Source organism: Amia ocellicauda, chromosome 13, assembly GCF_036373705.1.
Source record: "Amia ocellicauda isolate fAmiCal2 chromosome 13, fAmiCal2.hap1, whole genome shotgun sequence".
Taxonomy (NCBI): Eukaryota; Metazoa; Chordata; class Actinopteri; order Amiiformes; family Amiidae; genus Amia; species Amia ocellicauda.
In genome coordinates this window covers 17,513,636-17,537,198 of record NC_089862.1, presented here as the reverse complement: position 1 = coordinate 17,537,198, position 23,563 = coordinate 17,513,636, and the positions used below count along the sequence as shown (strand labels likewise).

The 23,563-nt window shown below is 36.3% G+C and overlaps 1 protein-coding gene across 4 annotated transcripts in view; it reads left to right on the top strand.

Moving 5' to 3' along the window:
* LOC136766527 (limbin) overlaps positions 1–23,563 on the top strand; it is a 78,353-nt gene that overhangs the window by 45,186 nt on the left and 9,604 nt on the right. For 2 of the 4 annotated variants that reach the window (XM_066720041.1, XM_066720045.1), the window contains exons 11-18: positions 603–842; positions 1,634–1,809; positions 6,877–7,036; positions 11,186–11,649; positions 14,128–14,341; positions 14,484–14,627; positions 19,708–19,935; positions 22,828–23,024. In XM_066720041.1, the coding sequence (XP_066576138.1) occupies positions 603–842; positions 1,634–1,809; positions 6,877–7,036; positions 11,186–11,649; positions 14,128–14,341; positions 14,484–14,627; positions 19,708–19,935; positions 22,828–23,024 (1,823 nt within the window). The remainder of the gene's footprint in view (positions 1–602; positions 843–1,633; positions 1,810–6,876; positions 7,037–11,185; positions 11,650–14,127; positions 14,342–14,483; positions 14,628–19,707; positions 19,936–22,827; positions 23,025–23,563) is intronic. The other 2 variants (XM_066720044.1, XM_066720043.1) reach the window with 2 other exon arrangements.

Below are 23,563 nucleotides of genomic sequence, written 5' to 3'. Positions count from 1 at the left end.
TAGTCATTTCCTGGCAGCCAGCAAGGTGCCTGGTTTATCTGCTTTTTGAGTTTTTTTTTTTTTATAAACTGAATTCTTTAAAAGACATTGAATGTGCTGGTCTTACTTACTGTAAAGCATTATTAAAATGTATCTGGCCTATTTCTGTAGTGTCCTGGGTCTTAAGCATAAAGTAGGCTGTTTTGGCAATCAAATTATTGAATCCATAATAGTAATTTAAATCCAAAACTGAGGTCTTATTATTACATAGGCGAGGGTGTATACAATTTTCCAGCCATATTGAATGGGGTATTCAATGGAAAGTTACATTGGAATTTGTGTGAGCATGGTTTTTTGGTCAGACATAATAAAATGCTTATGAATACCTCTCCCTGCATGACAGTATATGCTGTTGGCTAACGATCATGTTATGTACTTTTATGTAGTATTATTTTTTAATTATTATTATTTCGAGTCACTTTAGGGTGTATCCATGTGAAGCCATAGACAAGCCTGACAGAAACTGGGCAGGGTGTGTGATTTGTCTGAAGAATATTAGATACATTATCAGAATAGTGTCTCAAGAATAATTTATTGTATTAATAATACTTTTCAATGAATAGGCAGTATTGGAATGTAGTGTCCTGCTGGACAAACTCCACAAACTAGACCATAGCCATCTGCAGCGCTGTCTCCTGGTCAGACACGAGGAGGCCTCTGCAAAGGTCCAGCGTCAGATCGTGGTTTGCCGGAGAGTGGAGCTCCATAAAATATTTTTTGAAGAGCTGGAAGAAGCAACAAGGATGGGGGAACTCGAAAAGAATGTGGCCAACGGATTATTGCACGCCTATTTCGTGAGCCAGGTAAGGGAATATTATCTTTTACCTTTAGTCATGAGTAAAGAATAAGAAAATCAGAGCAGGTTGTTTGGTAAGGTATGATCTATGATATGAAATTGACATCCTCAAAATTGACATCACACCCCATTTTTTGTGGTGTGCAACCGAACTGAAAATTACCTGCTGATAAACCTTTGTTCTAGTTTAATATTCCCTTTTCATTAAATTCAGTATCTCTCCCTGGTTTTCTATGGAGTCTGAATTGCTTTAGAATGATTTCAAGTATTATTATTACACAAAACACTGTGGTTGCAGAACTGGTTAGATATGCACATTCACATCATTTCTGTTCAGACTGCTTTGACCCAATCTGGTAATGGCATACCTTGTCAGAAATGTTCTGAGAATCGTGATGTCACTTGTCATCTGTATTCACCATGCCTTTGTGTCAACACAGTATACATAATAGATAACAGGACAATGGGACACATAAATGATAAGGAGACCGTATTATGTGGTCCACTGTTGTCTAGTATATTGTATTGTTAACCAAATGTGTTGAGATTAGGAAGTCAGTCACATGATGTAGTCTGTGCTATCACAAAATGATGTAGGCAAGCATTTTAGTGATGTTTCAGTTGTGGCATTATTCTGAGGTGCTGTACTTTTATAAATGAATTGTATGATCAGAATTAATCTTTACTAGATAAAAATGTATTCAAGATGTTATAGGAACCCAGTGCTGCAGTTGAATGCACATGCAGAGATGAGATCACTTATCAATGAAGTAAACTTAACCTTGTCTTCCACTCTAGGATCAGCTTGAGGAGGTTTTGGACGTCTTCCTGGCCAACCAGAGGAACGTTCTCGGGGAGAGACATGCTCAGAGGCAGTTTCTAGTGCATAGCCTTCAGAGCTTGAAAAGTTTGATATGTGACGTCTTCACTAAAACATCTGGTCAGATGGAGGGCTGGTTCCAAGAGCTGAAAAAGTAAGCCATTACTGCTTGTAATTATTGACTTATATTCATTTTGTTATTGGTTCACCCACAAATAGCATATAGGAATACATATCTCAGTCATTGTATTGTTTCTGCTTAGGGTTTTTACAAAGAGGCTGCTAGGGTTCATTTGACTTTTCTGAAAAGAAAATAATGGACTTTAAATTAAACAACAAAGACAGCCTGCACTCTTAACACATCCTTCATTGTTCGCGCTCTCCAGTCTAACACAATCAATCACAACGCATTTATTCAAGTGTAAGTAATCAGCTGGTCTAGCAGATCAGTGAGTTCATATTACATGAACGTAATGCTGTCTTTCTAAACAAACCTATAATACATGTTATCTCCCTATAGCAACTTGACACATGCAAAGTTAAAAACAATACAACGTAGTATCTTGGCACAACAGTGCTTTAATAGAGATCCATTGTATCTCCTCTGAAGCATTATTTGGGGTTCTTGCATTTGCTGTGGTAAACTAAGGGGTTGGATTGTGACATCTCCACATTTTGCACAACTAAATAACTCCCTAAAGCTTGTCTCCCTCTTTATATTGAATGTGCCGTGGCATGTAGACATGCTGTCAATACAGTGGTACATTGCTGATTTGTATTGAGTGTGCCAGATGGACTACTTTATGCAATCCCCCATCACTCATCTAGCACCTGTACTTCAGAGCCTTTGTGAGGCACAGTGGTACAAAGCGCCCTCACACTCCTGGTTCTCACATCATCACCATGTCTCATTGATGATATTCAGTGACAAGGCGTCATCGCATAAGGTGTGAATACCTTGCAGTGAAGTGGTAGCTCAACTTTTGTTTTTGTGGCATGTTTGTTGCTTTATTTGTGTCTTTATTTATTATCCAAATTGAAAACATCAGAAAATATAATCAAATTGCTCCTCATGATTAATTCTGCTTCCTAAATAGTGCCTTGCACCATATAACCTCCTCCCTCAGTTTTCTTGTTTACAGTCACTACTGTCTGACTTGCAAATGGTACCTTTTGCTTATGTGCTATATTTAGTTGTTGATGGTTATTAAATATGCTATGTGTATTTAAGAATGATTTTTGACTTGAAAAGAGTACAAGACAAATATGACAGTAGAAAGTTATAATTTCCAATCCTCCAATACAGCTGTATGGAGATTCTTATACCAAAGTGTTGAAATTCAATTACTGTTTCTTCATACTGCTGAAGTCATTTAAGTCTAGTGCTTTCAATGACTATCATAAGTGTTTTTAGATGGCAGTGGTGGAGGGCAGGGTTAGAATGAAATGATTTAATGTAATGTCACCATATTGTCTGACAAACAAATTAGGTATTATAGAATGAGGCTGTAGTAACAATTATTACTATTATTATTATTATTATTAGTAGTAGTAGTAGTAGTAGTAGTAGTAGTAAGTCGTAGTAAGCATACTTATTTTTGTTATATAGCCTAAGCAACATAATATCAGTATAGTGACTTGCATGGAGTAAATCAACTTAGGAAACCACAAATAGATATGCATGTTATTACACGTGTAATACATAATTTATTCAGTTCGAATTATGCTTACTTATTTTCCACAATTTCGATTTTTTTTTCTAACATTGACACTTCTGGAATTGGATATACATTGTTTTTTTCTGTTCAGCAATGATTAAAGATATTTAAGGTCCCTTGTTTTTATGGTCACAAACAATTATTGTTGTTATTATTATTTATTGCTTAGAAAATGCTCTTAACCAGGATGATTTATAGTTTTCCCAAGAAACATTTTTCAAAGCAGTGCAAAGTGCATTAAACACAATCAGTAAAAATACAACAACAATCATTCTTCTATAAATGAGCTAACAAGTACAAGCATAGTAGAATTATGTCCCTGGTATGACATAAGAAGACAAGAGGATATGATTTGTTAAAAGGTATTATTACCTATATGATTTAAATTTCAGATATGCAGAAAAGGGTTAGACAAACATGAAATGCTGTTTTGTTTAATTTAACTATTTCACATTAAATTCAAACACTTCATACACGTTTAGTGATTGATTCTAGATATTTTATTGTGCTTTACTGTACAGATTCCTTTCCATCATTTCTTCTTGATTACAAAGGTCTATAAAGCAGTACTGATGTAGAATTGCATTTTTCTCTTGCCTGTCACCTATTCTTTTGTATTTATTGGAAATATCGATCTTAATAATCTTTCATCAGAACATCCGTCTTCTTTCATGACTTTTTCACACATTTTTTCCCAAACACTTTGTGCCTTTTAAATGATCTCCTCAAGAACACAAAAGCTCAAAGTATTTATATATAAAAACTGAAGGATTGATTTTGGTGTACAAACTTTTTCTATTATTATGGGCAGATATCTTTGTTAAGGCAGGATGTGTTTAAAAAAGAAATCTGGCTGTGCACCGACCCACTTCTCATTACATAATGACAGGTTAATTATACCAGTACTGTACTAAACTCCGGTCAGTATTTGAATGAATAGCTCATGCACCAACCTGTTTGACATGCACTGTTGCTTCTCATCATGTGGTGTAAATCACAGTGAAGTAAATACAAACATTTGCTTGACGAACCAATCTTGGTTCCATGCTTTGTGCTTGTTATACGACAGCTTTTCTTCCAAATGTCAGGGTATGGTGATTATGGCAGTGGTGCAAAGGGGGGCGTTTCAGTTCCAGTTGCACCTGCACGAAGACAGATCAAAAATAATATCAAAAGGAAACTTGTAATACAGGTTTTTTTTTAATATATAAACTGATATTGTGTGAGTGGTTGCTGAGACAGCTCAGCAATGTATTCAGTGTTTTCATTCCAGATGCAAACCACATGTTGTTATACATTTATATAATGAGAGTAGGTTCTAATAACATTGTTAATTACTGAATGTACTGTGAAGCCTAGGACCCGAGCACATGGTTAGCAGACTCTAATTACCACTTTTATGTATCCTTCCAGTCAATAAGTAGTCCAAGCCTAGCAATACCAAATCAGGATTTGTTAAAACATACTAATTACTTGTTAGATGAGCCTGTTTGATTTCCTCCTCTAGGATTTTTAATTAATTTGGTAGCAATAGTCTTCATGTTTTCCAAAGGGATTTTGTGAGCCTTGTGGCTGATATACACTACCGTTCAAAAGTTTGGGGTCACTTAGAAATGTCCTTGTTTTCGAAATAAAAGCAAATTTGTTGTCCATTAAAATAACATCAAATTGATCAGAAATACAGTGTAGACATTGTTACTGTTGTAAATAACTATTGTAGCTGGAAACGTCTGATTTGTAATGGAATATCTACATAGGCGTACAGAGGCCCATTATCAGCAACCATCAGTCCTGTGTTTCAATGACACGTTTTGTTTGCTAATCCAAGTTTATCATTTTAAAAGGCTAATTGATCATTAGAAATCCCTTTTGCAATTATGTTTGCGCAGCTGAAAACTGTTGTGCTGATTAAAGAAGCAATAAAACTGGCCTTCTTTAGACTAGTTGAGTATCTGGAGCATCAGCAATTGTGGGTTCAATTACAGGCTTAAAATGGCCAGAAACAAATAACTTTCTTCTGAAAGTCTATTCTTGTTCAGAGAAATGAAGGCTATTCCATGCGAGAAATTGCCAAGAAACTGAAGATCTCGTACAACGCTGTGTACTACTCCCGTCACAGAACAGCGCCAACTGGCTCTAACCAGAATAGAAAGAGGAGTGGGAGGCCCCGGTGCACATCTGAGCAAGAGGACAGACGCCTCACAGGTCCTCAACTGGCAGCTTCATTAAATAGTACCCGCAAAACACCAGTCTCAACGTCAACAGTGAAGAGGCGAATCCGGGATGCTGACCTTCTAGGCAGAGTTGCAAAGAAAAAGCCATATCTCAGGCTGGCCAATAAAAAGAAAAGATTAAGATGGGCAAAAAGACACAGACACTGGACAGAGGAAGACTGGAAAAAAGTGCTATGGACAGACAATTCTAAGTTTGAGGTGTTCGGATCACAAAGAAGGACATTCGTGAGACGCAGACCAATTAAAAGATGCTGGAGGAGTGCTTGACACCATCTGTCAAGCATGGTGGAGGCAATGTGATGGTCTGGGGGTGCTTTGGTAGTGGTAAAGTGGGAGATTTGTACAGGGTAAAAGGGATCTTGAAGAAGGAAGGCTATCACTCCATTTTGCAACGCCATGCCATACCCCGTGGACGGCGCTTGATTACAGCCAATTTCCTCCTACAACAGGACAATGACCCAAAGCACAGCTCCAAACTATGCAAGAACTATTTAGGGAAGAAGCGGTCAGCTGGTATTCTGTCTGTAATGGAGTGGCCAGCACAGTCACCGGATCTCAACCCTATTGAGCTGTTGTGGGAGCAGCTTGACCATATGGTACGTAAGAAGTGCCCATCAAGCCAATCCAACTTGTGTGAAATCTCTTCAGATTACCTCAACACATTGACAACTAGAATGACAAAGGTCTCCAAGGCTGTAATTGCTGCAAATGGAGGATTCTTTGACGAAAGCAAAGTTTGAAGGACACAATTATTTCAATTAAAAATCATTATTTATAACCTTGTCAATGACTTTCCTGTTCATTTTGCTATATTTCCTATTCAAAATAATTTCTTGTATGTTTTCATGGAAAACGAGGACATTTCTAAGTGACCCCAAACTATTGAACGGTAGTGTAAACACTGATGCTACCAGATTTGATCTAATGTCTAAATTAATGTTTAGTTTAAAGATTGAAATTCATTGACTTAACAGGTTGCAACCCCACTCACATTTATTAGCGGACAGCTAACAATAAGAGAAATCACATCCAAGGATTCTTCCCCAAGATTGTTTTCCTCTCCCCATAAACATTGTACTAACATCACAAAACAGTATATCAGACAAGTCATGAATAATACTAGTAGGTTATTGAAATGCATTGTTTATCTCTGATGTGAATGCATTTTAATTTATAGATAAAGGGCTTTTCCTTTTACTTGTCTTTTGACATGACTAAGGCTACATTATGTCACTTCAGAATAATTTTTAATTTCTCTTATTTTTTAAGTGAAGGCTATGTAACAGAGGAACAAGTGGACTTACTTTTAGAAAAAGCCAAAAAGGAACTACTTCATGTGAAGCAAAATTTAGATGAGATTTTGAACAGAGAGAAGAATGCCTTACACTGCAGCCTCATCAAGAAGAGGAGAACCCTAATTTCTGACAAGGTAAGTATTTTATGTACTGTCTAGTTTACTCAAGTTTCATACTAATTCCATCTCATTAATGGCCACTTATTGTTACAATGCTCAAAGAGCACTTAAATATTTCTTATATAGCTTTGGAAATGTTTAAATACTAAACTGGGTTAACTAGTTTAATTTATTTGTATTTCACTATTTACTTATTTGTGATGGCATCTTCCATTTCACATTTGAAAATAAAGTCTGAATGTTTTCTCTTGACAGCTTACTATTAGCTACTACAAAGTAAATAGATATCAGCTCATGTGAATGTCTCTGTAGGCAGACAATACATGTTTTCTTATGTAGGAACACCAAAGTCTGAAGTGATACCAATATCGACACATGGTTGAAGACAGCATGGCAAATAGCTACAGTATGAAGATAAAAAAGACTTTGAGAGGTGTAGCAGAAAAACAAAATATGCAACATCCAGGAATAGATTGTTTTCTTATTTGTATAGCAGTTTTGCAACTTATTTGCATAGCCATTTGTTCGTATAGCTATTTCTCAATGTATTTTTATATTGTCTTTTTAATTTCTGTATTGGCTAGTTCCATCAATTAATTAATTAGTACAGTTCAAATGTCACAGACTTAAAAAAAAAAAAAAAATGATGACCTTAGATTTAATTCACTTATATTGTTTTGTGTATATCTTCAATATTTTAATTTAAACATTTGTTAAAAATGCAGAAGTCAAAACATGTTCAATTTTAAACTTACCATTGCCAAATATCCTAAGTTTTATATATATATTACCTACACCTTTTTAAGCCCAAGCAACAGCCTAAATGCCAACCCTAGCCAACGTTTCTAGGCTTAATACGGTTAAGTCGGTAGAAATGCAACCTTAACTAAAGGCAAAGTTTACTGAGGACTCCCTATCCCCAGTCCAGACAAAATGTAACCCTTATTTTAACAGTTAACTAAATTAAATTGTATGATTGATCTAAAACACACAATAATGCTCCCTTAAGGGACAGTCACAGCATTTCTAAAATCATTTTTTTTGTGCTGCTTTGTGTTGTTGTAGAGTATAAATAACATGCATACCCAGATCGAATCTATCATAAAAGCAACTTTAAAAAATGTAAAATGTAAAACTTAACAAATAATGGTGGATGTCATGTCGTGACATTACTTCCTGGAAAGCGGAGAAACAATGGAAACGCAAGAATAGTCTTCCCTGCAGCAATTAAAATCAAGTCAACCTAGTGTTAGCATTACATAGTCTTACTCCTAGTCATTATTGTTTCCGTAGACAACATGAAGTGTTACTGTGCCCACGGCTGCAGGAAAAATAGGGAAGACGGCGTTATTCTTTTCTACTTTCCAAAAACAGATGAGATTATTCCTCAGGGGAGATTGTTTTTGCAAGTAAGCAATCCCATATTCAAAAAGCAAAGAAAGCAAAGATCACCAAGCAGATGGGTTTAATGCAGTTTTGACACACATTGCTTTTTATTAGGGGGGAAAAAACTTTATAGCTCTATGCTTTAGTCTGAATGTGTGTTAGTCTCCAAAATGTATGAACACTTACAGTACTATATAGAATATGTATTGCTTTTTTGATATGGTTTTGGCTTGTTTTTTTTACTATTGTCAGAGCTATAAAGTACATAATATAATTTGGTGTGTTAGATTTATACAGTCATATTTCAATCAATAAATATTCTGCATGTTTTTAAACATTTGGTAATGATCTTATTTTGTTTTTAATGAAATAACAGCGTAATTAACATTAAACTAAAGCTATTCCAATACATCTCTTTCTCGTGACTCTGTAAATTATTGCCATTAAACAAATCTCATTAGGAAAACCTTAAGGCCAGTTGTGACTATGTGTTTTGTCTTGTTTTTCGTCCTAATGTTATGGCATTGATTTCCCCGGGGAGATTTTAATTAGCATTTAACGAAATGTAAGACCAATGTTTACGTCCGTCTTCATCTGCAGCACTAATCTCTTTCACTCCCAACTTGTCTCTCTATGACTTTTCAGCTCCATTCCCAGCATCCCTCATTTCCCTTCTGCCAATGCTATATGGGTCTGTTCCCCAGGCAACATCATGGGATTTAGATATGCTGGTCTTGTTACGTGCATGAAATCAAAATGCCTGGGTTTTAGGATTGATAAACCCTACAGCCCCAGCCATGTGTTATTGTTAAACACTATCTTCTGGTAAAATCAGCATGCACATGATTGAATGTGGTCTAGAGTTTCATAACCTTAAATGTAAAAAAGGGTCATGAACATTGAATTTGTGCCGTTTCCTTTTTGATTTGTCCTGCTATCTTTGCAGTATACAGTCTTGGCGTAGGGTTTAAAAATACTGTTTTGACGCTGGTCTTCTTTTTTAATATTGACATTTGTGGTATGCTTGCAGGAAGATATTGCTGTTCCTCTAATCTGTATCGAGTCATCTCTTGTATCCCCTCTTCTGTATGAGTTAGTTATTTCAAGCTGACGAGGATGCAATTGACGGTCAGCTGTCATTAAGAAAAGCAGCACATTTCGAATGCTTTGTTGACACTTAAAGAATATGACGTTTGCAGTAATGCATATTGGCATTTTGTCATAATTTGATGAAATGTGCACATCGGCATTGCTATGATAAACAACGTGTCTTTCTGGACATCAATCAACAGGGTCACCTTTTATGCTCAATAGACATGCAGCTGTTTAATAATGGAAATTGTCATGCTTTCTTAACCAGAACACATGCAGAGATCCATAAACACTGAACAAAGTACTGAAGTACAACTATCAATGGCAAAGGCCAGAATGTTATAACCCTATAGTATATTATCTTCCTCTGTATTCAGTCATCCTGCTGTTCTTATTCCTACTTAACACTTACATTTGTGTTAATCATTATATTTAAGGTATGGCTTTGTAGTTACTACAGACTTATGCTGTTGTTTGCATTTCATATTCTTCTTCCTTTACTGCTATGTATTTGTTTGGTTGATGCCCTTTTTCCACTTTTGTGACTTACACCGGTAAGACCAAGCAACGGTATGGAAATGATTGAAGGGAAATCCTTTATTCTGATTCATGTAGCCGACCTCAAGGACAAACTAATGTGAGATCATGAACTAAAATGCTTTTAAAAGGAATGGATAAACATGGTGGAGACGATCAGCTGTAATCACTGAAATCACTCCACTCAATTTATGACAAAGAACGTACAGACATTTTGCACAGCACCCCCTGACTCATGTTTCGGAATATTACCCATAGCTTTTATCTATTTCTTTATCTACACAGACTGCTAATTTATCACCTGTGAAATCACACCGCCTCTGAATTTAATTAATTATTTTAGTGACATCCCTTGAGTTTTTATTTTGAATATCTTGTATTCGTCATGAAACCATTCTGATCCTTTCAGGCTATATTAAATTATTTGAAAGTTCAATGTGAAAGAAGGCAGCTTCATTCAACCGAGAAATACAATATTTTTCAATTACTGCTTTATTAAAAAAAATACTTATATATTAAACATAAATACATTTAAATAGTTAAATTAAAACTGGAATCTGGCATTGACACTACCAGTTGGTCCCATTGAGCTGAAAATGAATGAAAAGAAAACCTATTAACAGTACAGACGTCAGAGAAATAATACTTTGGTTAAAAATGTAAAGATAGATTTACATCAACCATGAGTCAGAATACTTAAATTCAATTCAGAAATTAACAAGAAACACCTGTGGGATCAAATGTAACCTGGGGAAGAGTTTTGTTTTAATATTTTTAAGTCCCTTTAAATGAAAACCCTGCAAATAAAATAGTTTACTGATCAAATGCAACAGTTCCTTGAAGAAAAGAGAGTAAGAGGGAAATAATCTATTCTAAAAGTTAGGTTTCAAAGTAACATACTGTAATATAATTCTAATTCTGCTTCATACTGTCACTCAAAATGTCAAGGCTATGTAAGAAGACCAAAAATATATACAAATAATGTAAATGCAAATGATTATGACTAAGAAAATATCAAACAAGAAATGGGAAAATAATATTAAACAAAGCGATTTCTAATTTGCTAGCAAAGACCAATAATTGCTGAAGAACAGGCTTGCAAATTTTTTTACTTAAAATGTATTGTGTTTTTTTGTTTTTGTTTCTCAGCTTAAAGAGCATAAACAAAAGCAGAAGGATCTTTCTGCTACTTCAAAGACTTCAGATGCAAACCTGGATCTAACTCACTACCTGAACTGCTGGCAAAACCTTTTGACCTCCCAGTGTTTAGAACTAGGAGAACTCATTAATAACCTGGATGAGGAAGGAGCTGCTGACATCCGGAAAGTCACCATGCGCCTCATCCAAAGTGCCATGAGTGACATCAAGGCCATCCAGTCCAATATGGCCCAAACGTTGACTGGTTTGGGAGCTCCGAGGTACGCGCTGCAGCACGCTGGACTGACACACGAACTGGTGTCTAGTGCTCTCACTGAAGTCCAGGAGAGGCTCCACATAGAAGGGAAAATGGCAGTGAAAACCCTCCAGAGGACCAGGGATTCACTCCAGGAGCAGCTGGGGTTGGAGGTCCAGGAACAGCAGGTCTTGAGGCACAGAGGAAGAACAGTGTTTCAGTAAGAACATTGCATCTGCTATAAAACTCACTTTCAGCAGCACAGGATTCACATTAAACTCACACTTTCAAATTCACTTTTGTAGAGGGAACCCATGAAAAAACATAATGCAGTTGTGAAATTGCAGTGTGTTAGTCACCTTCAAATACACTTTTGCTCTCATTACTGGTACACGTAAAATGTCAAGGCACAGAGGACTTTATTTACTTACGGGTCTGCCTTATAATTAAATGTAAAATGACTAAAGAATTTGTATTGAAAAGATACTGGGAGAAGAGCTTTTGGTAAACATTCAAGCTGAGTTAAATTAGAAGAAAAAATAATGTATTCTATATTCATAAGCTTTTAGGAAGTACAAAACACTTGGTCTAGGAATAATGGGCAGATTTAATTGATGGAATATCACTTAGCCTCACACAAGATTTTCTCATCAAAGCACTAAATCATATTGTGTTGACTTCAAACTGTATCTTTAGCTTTTGAATTGTTTCACAGCATGCGATTTTTTAAAAATGTATTCCAGATGTATCTTGAATGACTGTAAAACTTACATGTTGCAGTTGAATTGCACTCTATAATGACTAAAATGCAATATAAATATATATTTTTAAATGATCAGCACACTACACCTGTCTGTGGAAAAGTGTTTAGATGAACAGATTGATTAGGTTTTTTGTAACCTGCCAGTGAATCAGTTGCAATCTATATCCTCCACTACAATTCAAACACACTAGTCATATTTAATTTACTTTCAGGGAGAAATCCATGGCATTGAGAATATATATCATCCATCGAGTTATTTCAAGAATGTGACATGATTCAAAAACACTTCACATTGCTTTTGAAATAGTTCAGGGGGAAAAAAAGCAGTCAAAGCATTTGGGAATCTTTCTGAAAATGAATTAACAAAATAACATGTAACAATAATACTATAAACTAACAAATATTGCTAAAGTACTGAATAAAGCAATACGTAAATAAATAAATAAATAAATAAATAAATAACATTCAGTGGCTATAGGAAGTATTCACCCCCTTGGATTTTTCACATTTTGTTGTATTTTTATGCATTAAATTAAATGTTTCCTTTGATTTACACAACCTACTCAACATTTTGAAGAAGCAAGATCATTTTTATTGTGAAACATCAGTTAATGAATAATTTGAAATGTTTTGGTTAGAGATGTACTCCTGAGTACCCCCCTGAGTCAATACTTGGTAGAATCACCTTTGGCAGCAATTACAGCTGTGAGTCTTTTGGGGGTAAGTCTCTACGAGGTTTGCACATGTGGATTCTGTAATATTCAGCCATTCTTCTTGGCAAAATTGTTCAAGCTCTGTCAAGATGTATGGAGATCGTTGATGGACTGCAACCTTCAAGCCTTCTCAATCGGATTGAAGTCCAGACTTTGACTGGGCCACTCGAGGATATTCACTTTATTTTAAGCCAGTCCAGTGTCGCTTCGACTGTGATCTTAGTGTCATTGTCCTTTTGAAAGGTGAATCTCCATCCATATTGTCTCTACCCTGACAAGCTTCCCAGTCCCTGTTGCTCTAAAGCATCCCCATTTTACATGGGGTTTTTTCAGAAATGTCTTCTTTCTTGATACTGTTCCGTATAGGCCAGTTTTGAGGACTACCTGAGCTATTCTTGACACATGGACAGTTTCTGACATCTCAGCCATGGAATGCTGTAGGTCTATCAGAGTTGTCATGGGCTTCTTGGTAGCTTTTCTGACCAATGTTGTTCTTATTTAGCTGTTCAGTTTGGAAGGACGTCCTCCTCTAAGCAGATTCTAGGTGGTGCTATATACTTTCCACTTCTTAATGATTGATTTCAGTGCCTTCGAAATATTTTTATACCCCTTCCCTGAGCTTTGCCTTTCCACAACTTTTTCCCGGAGTTGTTTTCGAAATCTCCTTGATCTTCACGGTAGTATCTTTCCTTGAATGCCCTACGCAACTCTGGGATTTACAGAGACAGGTGTTTTTAATCTGAATGCATTTTTTTCTAGCATTGAAATTGTGAAGTAGGTTGTGTAAATCAAAAGCGAAAAAATCCCATTTAAATTAATCAAAATTTCAGGTTGTAACACATTGAAATGTGAGAGAGCCCAAGTGACGTGAATACTTCCTATAGCCACAGAACATGCATGCATACATACATACATACACATCATAATTATAATAAATTAAGGAATGTGTCCATAAGCTTCTTTTTTTATTTTATTTTCTTTTTCAAGTGAAATTGTTATATGAAATGCAAGCCATTCTGTCTAAATGTATTGTTAATTTGTCTGATTGTCCACCTTTTTCTAGGACAGCTGGATAACTTAGATGACTGTGTCATGTCTGATAAATGAACTTTGTTACTGCTTTTTAAATACTTTGGCAGTGCATCTTCTTCCAAAATATTACAAATCACAATGCTGTTGGGTTGCTGTTCTGCTCTTTACTGTTTCCTGTGATATATTACAGAAATCTGTGTGCAGCTCAGCTTGCCTTGTCTGATGACGAGTTATTAAAAATGAAGCTGGAGTTTCAAAACTGTCTTTCAAGGATGGACAATTGCTTGGTTCTGCCGAGGGCTCTGGCAAGATCCCGGCTGCAGGCCTACTTGTCAGAGTGGAGGAAAGCAATGCTAATGAAGATGGAACATAGCTATATTACCCAGCAGGACAAACAGGTGCGAGTCAGTATTGCCTTACGCGAAATATGAAATATTAGCCTTTGGTTATGACATTAACATATTTGGTTTCCTAAATAGAGAACAGTAGGGACATTGACCTGTTGCATTTGGAACAAGTTCTGATGGACTGTATTTGTGTTTACAGAAGAAGTCTAAAGTGAAGAAACACTCTTTTGAGGTTAGGCAAATCCAAGATCTTTCTGAGTTTTTAGTTCTCCGGAAAAGAACAGAAGAAAAAATACAGCTATATGAGCAGGAAAAGGAGATGGAAGACACAGCTATGAAAAAGGTAAAACAATAAATAAATCTGATGTTCCTTTCAGATAGTTTTTGTTCCTGGCATATCACATTCTTGTTGAATATTTGATTTATTTGATTGGATTCCATTTTGTTCCTGTGCTGCACTCATGGTTGCTTTAATCATTGCCACTATAGAAGACAATTAATGAGTTTGTTAGGCATGCAGTTATGCCTTATAATGACTGCTGGGCTAATTTGTAATTCATGAAGAAATCTGTTTTAACTATATGTTGTGAATTATTTTTGTGTGAATTTCAGCAACCTTAAAAAAAAAAAAAAAAAGGCTTCTTAAAACTCCAGCGATGTACAGTAGAGAAGAATTGAGTTACACTGAATTACAAAATCATAAAATAAATCTGTATAGACATTGAAACTGTAATAGCTAATTTCTCTTAAAAACACCCAATAGTTCTTATAGTTCGGTATTCAATAGTTCAAAATAGACCATATTTATCCTACACATACTCCAGAGATCCAGTGTTTACAAAAAAAGCAGGGCTCTTATGAGGTGTTTGATATGTATGTTTGAAATGTAACATACATTTTTTTGTGTGATTAATTCTTTTCAATACACCTAAACAAGAGTATTTGACTTTGTTAGGCATGCATTTATTGTAATATTTGTTTTCTTAGAAATGCATATCACTGGCACTGGCAGAATGTATCTGTACTATCTAATTATAATTAAAGGACTAGAGGTACTAGGGCAGGATTAAATAAAAAAAAATCGCAAACTGGGAACTGCAAAAGAAGCTCAGCTCCTCGCTGAATTAAATCTAAAATATGAATAAATTAATAATATTATTATTATTATTATTATTATTATTATTATTATTATTATTTTCACTGTCAAATAAGGAATTCTTAAATCTCCCACAATACACATATTGCATAAATAAAGACTACATATTAAGCACATATTGAGCTTCTGAAAATTAACTGTATGCATGCTGCTAGTTTAAAACCTACCAATAACTAATTTCATTTCACTTTACTACCCTCTGCATAATTTATTTAATATTGAGCCATTTGCTGTAGGTGTAATTACACTGGTAGATGATTTCCACTAACCCTTTATGGCCTGGATATATTCCAGGGGAAAAAAGGTGTTTATAAATATTCTGCATAAGATTATAACTTCCCTGGCAAGTTAAATTGTGTACAACGGTTTATTTTGCTGACAAGCACTGAGAAATCTTTCCACTATGAAATCCCAACTTTTATTACAGAAACATATGTCTGTTTTAGTATTTTCTCTACAGCATTGGAGATGTATAATAAATAACCTTTTCAATCTTGGTTCACATAGTATGGAAAAAATAAATAAAAAATAAACAAACTGCTGACTTTTTGCACACACAGCGTGAAGCTCAACACCCCCACGTTCTTCTCCCTTCAGCCATTAGCACATTTCTGCTTTTTACATTTCTACATTACTACTTTTCCAATTAACTTTAAAGGTGATAACTTCAGTACAGTATCACCTTTCTTGTAAGATTTTATATTCTTTGTTGTATCACACTGAGCAAGAAGAAGTGGTCTTTCATTTTAAACACTTTAGAAAAACAGTCAATAAAATCATGATCAGAGTAATACCGTTGCACGTGGAAATGAAACGAGTGCTGAACAGTGCTGAAATAATGTTTAGTTGCCTTCACAAAGTGTTAGACTGTGAAGGAATTTTAAGATAGTTGTAGAATTACTGTGATGCTAATTTTTAGTTGCTGGTACATATTTTATGTTGTAGTTTATTCATAAAGAGATGCAACATCTCCAATTTTATAATTAGGTGGAATTGCTTCTTAAACAAAAGATAACCAGAGTGCACAATGTAATCACTGACAGTCCACCTCAAAATTTTGAAGTATTAAAAACAATACAACAACAACAAAAAAATACATGTATTATTAACAGTAGGAGTTTAAGAGAATATAATTAGGATGTGCATATGAGCTGTACGATTTCCATCCTGAAACAGAATATGCATTATTTCTGTATTGATTGACACTGATTTAAAGATTTTAGTCTTGTCAGATGGATTTCAACATGGAATTCAATATTGGACAGGCTTGATGCTGTGAGAATTCAATAGTGAGGACACTAGAGTCCACTAGACATTTCTTTACTGCATACAGCTGAATTATTAAATCACCCCGAGGCACATGAACTGTTAAACCTCATTAATTATGCCAGCAGTACATCTTCTAGATTAGCAGTAGGAATTGTGAAGGGATGAATTGCAGGGATTTGTTGTGTTTAGTAGAATCCTTTATCTACAGTGTGTCATTCTGAGTGGCTAGCCTTCATTCGGCTTTTCACATTTTCAAGCCATTTAAGTCAATTCAAGAGTGCCTCTCTCTTTCCTATAGTAGAGCAGTTGAATCAGCATGGAAAGCTTTTTAAATGTGCATAAAGTATTGCAGGACTTCCAGAGAAATGTCCAGTGGTACTTTAAAGATGAAAATGCAGACATATATTTAATGGATACATAACTAATTGCATTGTATAACAGTGTGAAGCCTTTTTAATTGTTTACTGCAGCAGAATGGCTTCTGTCTTTATACCAGACAGAATGAGGTTTTAAGAGGATTAGGCAGACTTCAATTAATAATTTCTAATAGATTCTAATAGTCTAAAACCGTTTTGGAAATAGTTTGCATAATTAACGATGGTGTCTTCACATTGAAGTTGGTATTCAGTTCTGTTAACATTACATTTTGAAAAAAATTGAGGTTTTATTGTGAGGTTTTTAATGTTATCGTACTCTTTTGTTCCTTATGCTAAAACTTAGTTGGGAGCATGAACTGTAACCACTCCCACACCCCTCCATCTTTAAGTGGTAATAACATACAGTGAGGGAAAAAAGTATTTGATCCCCTGCTGATTTTGTATGTTTGCCCACTGACAAAGAAATGATCAGTCTATAATTTTAATGGTAGGTGTATTTTAACAGTGAGAGACAGAATAACAACAAAAAAATCCAGAGAAACGCATTTCAAAAAAGTTATACATTGATTTGCATGTTAATGAGGGAAATAAGTATTTGATCCCCTATCAATCAGCAAGATTTCTGGCTCCCAGGTGTCTTTTATACAGTAACGAGCTGAGATTAGGAGGACTCTCTTAAAGGGAGTGCTCCTAATCTCAGCTCGTTACCTGTGTAAAAGACACCTGTCCACAGAAGCAATCAATCAATCAGATTCCAAACTCTCCACCATGGCCAAGACCAAAGAGCTGTCCAAGGATGTCAGGGACAAGATTGTAGACCTACACAAGGCTGGAATGGGCTACAAGACCATCGCCAAGCAGCTTGGTGAGAAGGTGACAACAGTTTGTGCGATTATTCGCAAATGGAAGAAACACAAAATAACTGTCAGTCTCCCTCGGTCTGGTGCTCCATGCAAGATCTCACCTCGTGGAGTTTCAATGATCATGAGAATGGTGAGGTATCAGCCCAGAACTACACGGGAGGATCTTGTTAATGATCTCAAGGCAGCTGGGACCATAGTCACCAAGAAAACAATTGCTAACAAACTACGCCGTAAAGGACTGAAATCCTGCAGCGCCCGCAAGGTCCCCCTGCTCAAGAAAGCACATGTACAGGCCCGTCTGAAGTTTGCCAATGAACATCTGAATGATTCAGAGGAGAACTGGGTGAAAGTGTTGTGGTCAGATGAGACCAAAATCGAGCTCTTTGGCATCAACTCAACTCGTCGTGTTTGGAGGAAGAGGAATGACCCCAAGAACACCATCCCCACCATCAAACATGGAGGTGGAAACATTATGCTTTGGGGGTGTTTTTCTGCTAAGGGGACAGGACAACTGCACCGCATCAAAGGGACGATGGACGGGGCCATGTACCGTCAAATCTTGGGTGAGAACCTCCTTCCCTCAGCCAGGGCATTGAGAATGGGTCGTGGATGGGTATTCCAGCATGACAATGACCCAAAGCACACAGCCAAGGCAACAAAGGAGTGGCTCAAGAAGAAGTACATTAAGGTCCTGGAGTGGCCTAGCCAGTCTCCAGACCTTAATCCCATAGAAAATCTGTGGAGGGAGCTGAAGGTTCGAGTTGCCAAACGTCAGCCTCGAAACCTTAATGACTTGGAGAGGATCTGCAAAGAGGAGTGGGACAAAATCCCTCCTGAGATGTGTGCAAACCTGGTGGCCAACTACAAGAAACGTCTGACCTCTGTGATTGCCAACAAGGGTTTTGCCATCAAGTACTAAGTCGAAGGGGTCAAATACTTATTTCCCTCATTTAACATGCAAATCAATTTATAACTTTTTTGAAATGCGTTTTTCTGGATTTGTTTGTTGTTATTCTGTCTCTCACTGTTAAAATACACCTACCATTAAAATTATAGTCTGATCATTTCTTTGTCAGTGGGCAAACGTACAAAATCAGCAGGGGATCAAATACTTTTTCCCCCCACTGTAAGCCAATAGGAACCTTAGGAGTACTTATTGTGTACTGGGACATTGGCCTGACAAGAAACAAAAATCGAATTTCTGTTCTGTATTTGTTTTGTTCCCAAGTTTACTGCTGTTCCATTAAGAGCTAGGAAAGATGCTTTTCCATTAAACCCATTAACATTAGTCCAAGGAGTGTATTGATCGTGCTGTAGTCCAAGGAGTGTTTTGTTTGCTTTGTTTAGAACGAAAGTAAAATCAGGTGGTTTAGCTTCAGTGTGATTATTGAACTGATCAATGCATGCCACCTCACTTATTTTTTTCTAATTTCTTTTAATGAGAATCTTAGACTCGGGTATTAAAACAAATGCAATATATTATGGATATAAAGAAATGGTTACCTACTCATTTTCTGTAGCTAGACTTTAAAAACTCAATGCTTAAAGAAATACGATGGAGTGTCATTATTATTATTATTTTTTGTAATTGCCTTTTTTCCTAACCATGTATTTTACATAATATTGCTATAGAAATGCTGTTTGTTCAGCCTTGCATACAGATGATTCAATGCCTGTATTGTGTATTTAACTGCCTATGAGGACTGCTGCCATGGAATACAAATTGATCTTTCTTTTTTCTCCTGCTCTGTGTAACAGGTCCTGGTGGAGATGCGCTACGAAAGAGAGGATCTTCTGAAAGCCCAGGAGGACCGACTGGCAGTGCACATAGCCTCTTTACAGTTTCAAAAAGCTGAAAGGAGAGCGAAGACCCTGGAGGCATATTCTGCCATTCTCAATCTGCAGACAGTGCTGGTGGAGGAACTACGAATATCAGGAGCAATGGCAAGCCCTGAAATAGCACAGGCAATCCAGAACCACAGCCATGTAAGGCAAATTAATGTTTTATATGAGAAGCAACCTGTAGGGCCGCTAACCATTCATACATGTATAGGTAGACTAGAAGTCCAGAACATTTTATTAATCAAGCAGACCTGCACAATGCACAGTATAGAAGAAATATGATATGGCTAACGTTTACCAAACTTAATTTTGATCTTTATTGTCCAATTAAAGGATAATAGTGAAGGGGTCGCCCGCTTTCTATACTCTTGTGGCCCCTGGGCACTACAGGACTGAACTTTCTCAGTAAGACCCCGTTCACACTTATTAGGCCGGCCCTGGGCCACCTCAAATTTAGTCCGGCTTTTTTCAGACTTGCGGTTTTAGGAGGACTAAGTGCGTCACATATGCGGGCGAGAAGGTGGCCTAAACTAAATGCATGCCGGGAATTAAACAAATCTGCTCAAACAAACCAGTGACGAAGGACATTAGGTCTGATTACAGGTGTATGCGATGTATTTATAATCACAACTTATTAATATCGATTGGCCATTGTTCGGTTCTATATTTTATTTGAAAGTAATCTTAACCCTTTGCAGCCGAAGCTTTCTAAAATAGTTAAAAATGTGCTTGTTCAATGGGGAATCTAATTCATATATTTCCCTTTTCAAATGTCTGTCTTCGGTTCTGCAAGTTTAAAAGTGCTGTTATACAATTCACCCGAAAGCGAAGCACCTTTATTAGGACATCTGCATTAAATCACAAGAAATCGTATGCATTAGTATGCAATCATCTGCATCGAAAGCAGCCTCTGTGACGCGTCTATAGTGATATCAGACAGCAGTGCTGTGCACTCCCTGCAGTTTCTGTTTTAACTTAATCTTCATCCACATTGTAAACGGCACTTTCATTTCTGCATCGTCCCAGTTGTCACCTCTAACGCCAGCATTTGTGATTGTACTGCTCAGCTCAATATAATTGCATTTCGGATTGGATAGTAAACAGCTGGTCTCATAGTAAAATGCACTGATTTGAATGGAAACCTGCTTCGGTTAAAATTATATCATTTTAATGCAAAATTCGGATAATTTACAAAGTTATGGTCCCGTTCACAATTTCACAATGCAATTTCCATGTGTAAAATGCATACTGTTAAATTCCAGACTTCAATCATACTTAGTACTAGAACAAACAATAGCAAGTTACAGCTACACACACTTTTATTTTAATCGACCGAGTAGTTTGAACTGTTTACATTATAATACATTACTTAGCCTAGACTTTTTTAATATATATATAAAGATGTGAGCTTGCGAAATGTAACAGTACATTTAAGGCTATAGATCGATATGACATTCAAACAATATAGAGACAATACTGTGTGTCCTGCAGTGGTGTGAGCTGTTTCGGTGCCCGTGTTCATTCTGTATTTATTCTGTGATTATTGCGCGTCTCTCAGACACACAGTCTCTGGAGGCGGGGCTTGAGTTGCGTCACATGCTGACGCTTTTCACCCGGCCCAGGGCCCGGCGCATTCACATTTACATTTAGTAAATTTCCCGGGTCGAAAAGCGGGACTAGTTCTGAACGAGCCCAGGGCTGGCCTAAATCTATGACCCTGTAAATCTCAAGTGTGAACGGGGTCCAAGAGCCTCTTCCTCCCTCTGGGTGGCGTTTGGCTGTGTCGGTTAGGTTCCAGAATCCCAGTCCAGAAAGAAGCAAATGTCCTGGCGATGAACACATTTCAGAGGAACAGAGGAAGTGTTTCTCTCTCTCAGGCGGCTGGGTTGTATTAATGGACCTGATTAACTAGAAATGGGGCCTTTTTATTCGGTTCTACATTGCTGATAAATCTAAAATGTAGGTGCCAAAATATTACTGTTTCAAATACATATTCACAGCTTTTAAATTTAAATGAAGAGATAAAGATTTTCTAATGTTAAATTGAAGCTTATATGCTTTTATGTTTTATATCAGCCTGGTATAATTTCCATTATATGTGTTTTAAACTTGATGAGGCTGTTGTCAAAGCATTATTGTGACAGTGCTCTCATAGATACTGTAGTTATTATTGTTATTATTTATTTATTTAGCCTATATTTTCTTCTTACAGGGAAATACTTGTTTTCATATATATATATATATATATATATATATATATATATATATATATATAATATAATATTTAAATACATCTGATATGATAACAGTACTCTGGAGAGAAGGTGTCTCCATGTATATTCTGTGTTGTCTAACTTTCATCTTGTTTCCATGGAAACAAACAGAGCATCATTGTTTGTAAAGTAAACACAGTGAAGTATTAAGTTCAAGTCCAAAATATAAAATAAAGCGTATCTCTTATATAGCGTTTCATTATAGCTCTAGTTTGGCTATCTTATTGAAATGAGACTGCTTATATATAGCTCTGGGAAAAAATTAATTTCAAAAAAAAAAAAATGAATGGAATGGAATGGCTGCCATACATTTAGAGATGCTGATTTAAGAAAAAAAATGCAGTGGTCTCTTAATTGTTTCCAGAGCTGTATTTATGCAACAAACTATGCTTCACAGCTGTAAGTGTTAATTAACATGCATCCTGTACTTAAGCTGTAGTGTGGAATAAAACTACAATAGACATACAGATATATATTTCTTTGAAAATTATTCTGCTGTAATGTTGTATACACCTGTGTACAAGAGCGCATGAGAGTCAGAAGTTTGAGGTAATTTCGCAAAAAAAAAAAAAAATTCTGCCAAAGGTCTAGAAAGAAAAAATAATTTCACTAATGTGAAATTGGTGAGGAAGCAAAGCAAACATCTCGTTAAGACTAAGAAATTGAGCTGACAGTTTAATTTCTATAAAAGCAGTCAATGTTGTTTTAGATGGGTCTGTTTTCAATCCCTTCAACAAATGTTTTTGCCTTCCTCTTCTCCAAGGGATTAGAAGATGCGGAGAGTGTGCTCCACAAGGAGCTGGCTGAATGGGATGCTTTAATAATGGAGCACAGCTTGACCTCAGAAACTGTTGCACCTTCAGCTGAAATCTATAAAATAGAGGAGGACTGTCGCATAGCTGTCAGTTTACAGCAATCTCTCAACAAGTGTCAGCAAGTGATAGGGGCTCAAAGAAAAAGGTGAGGATTCAAATGTTTGTCATTTAGTTTCCTGTACTGTTTTGTATTTAGATATGTAGGTAGAGACTAAGTAAGCCATTTCTTATCTAAACCAAAATTAATATATTTTCAGGAATTGATACGAGGATATGTGGATATACTTCCCTGCACATTTTAAAAGCTTACAGATATCCTATATAATCTTATCTATATTTTATAGCTATTTATTTCAGGGGTGTTTTTCTCCTTGAGAGTTATGTTTTTGGGATATTTCTGGCATTGTTCCATGTTTGAGCCCAGCCAAAGTCAGATTGAGCTGTGTCTGCCTGAATCACCTCACAGCTGACAGCATACTGTTTGAAGGTGTGAGAAGTGAAAGCTCTTTCATGGCACCAGCAGGGGTTTCTTTACACACAAAGGGAATTTGGCAGAATTGACATGGGAATAATTAGCAAAAAGGCATAGTCTCCATTTGCCCTCACTGGAGTGACCTTGGGGGTCATCAAATCATTTTATCTGCTGCTTATGTTTTTACAATAGCATAGTTTTTACTCCTCACC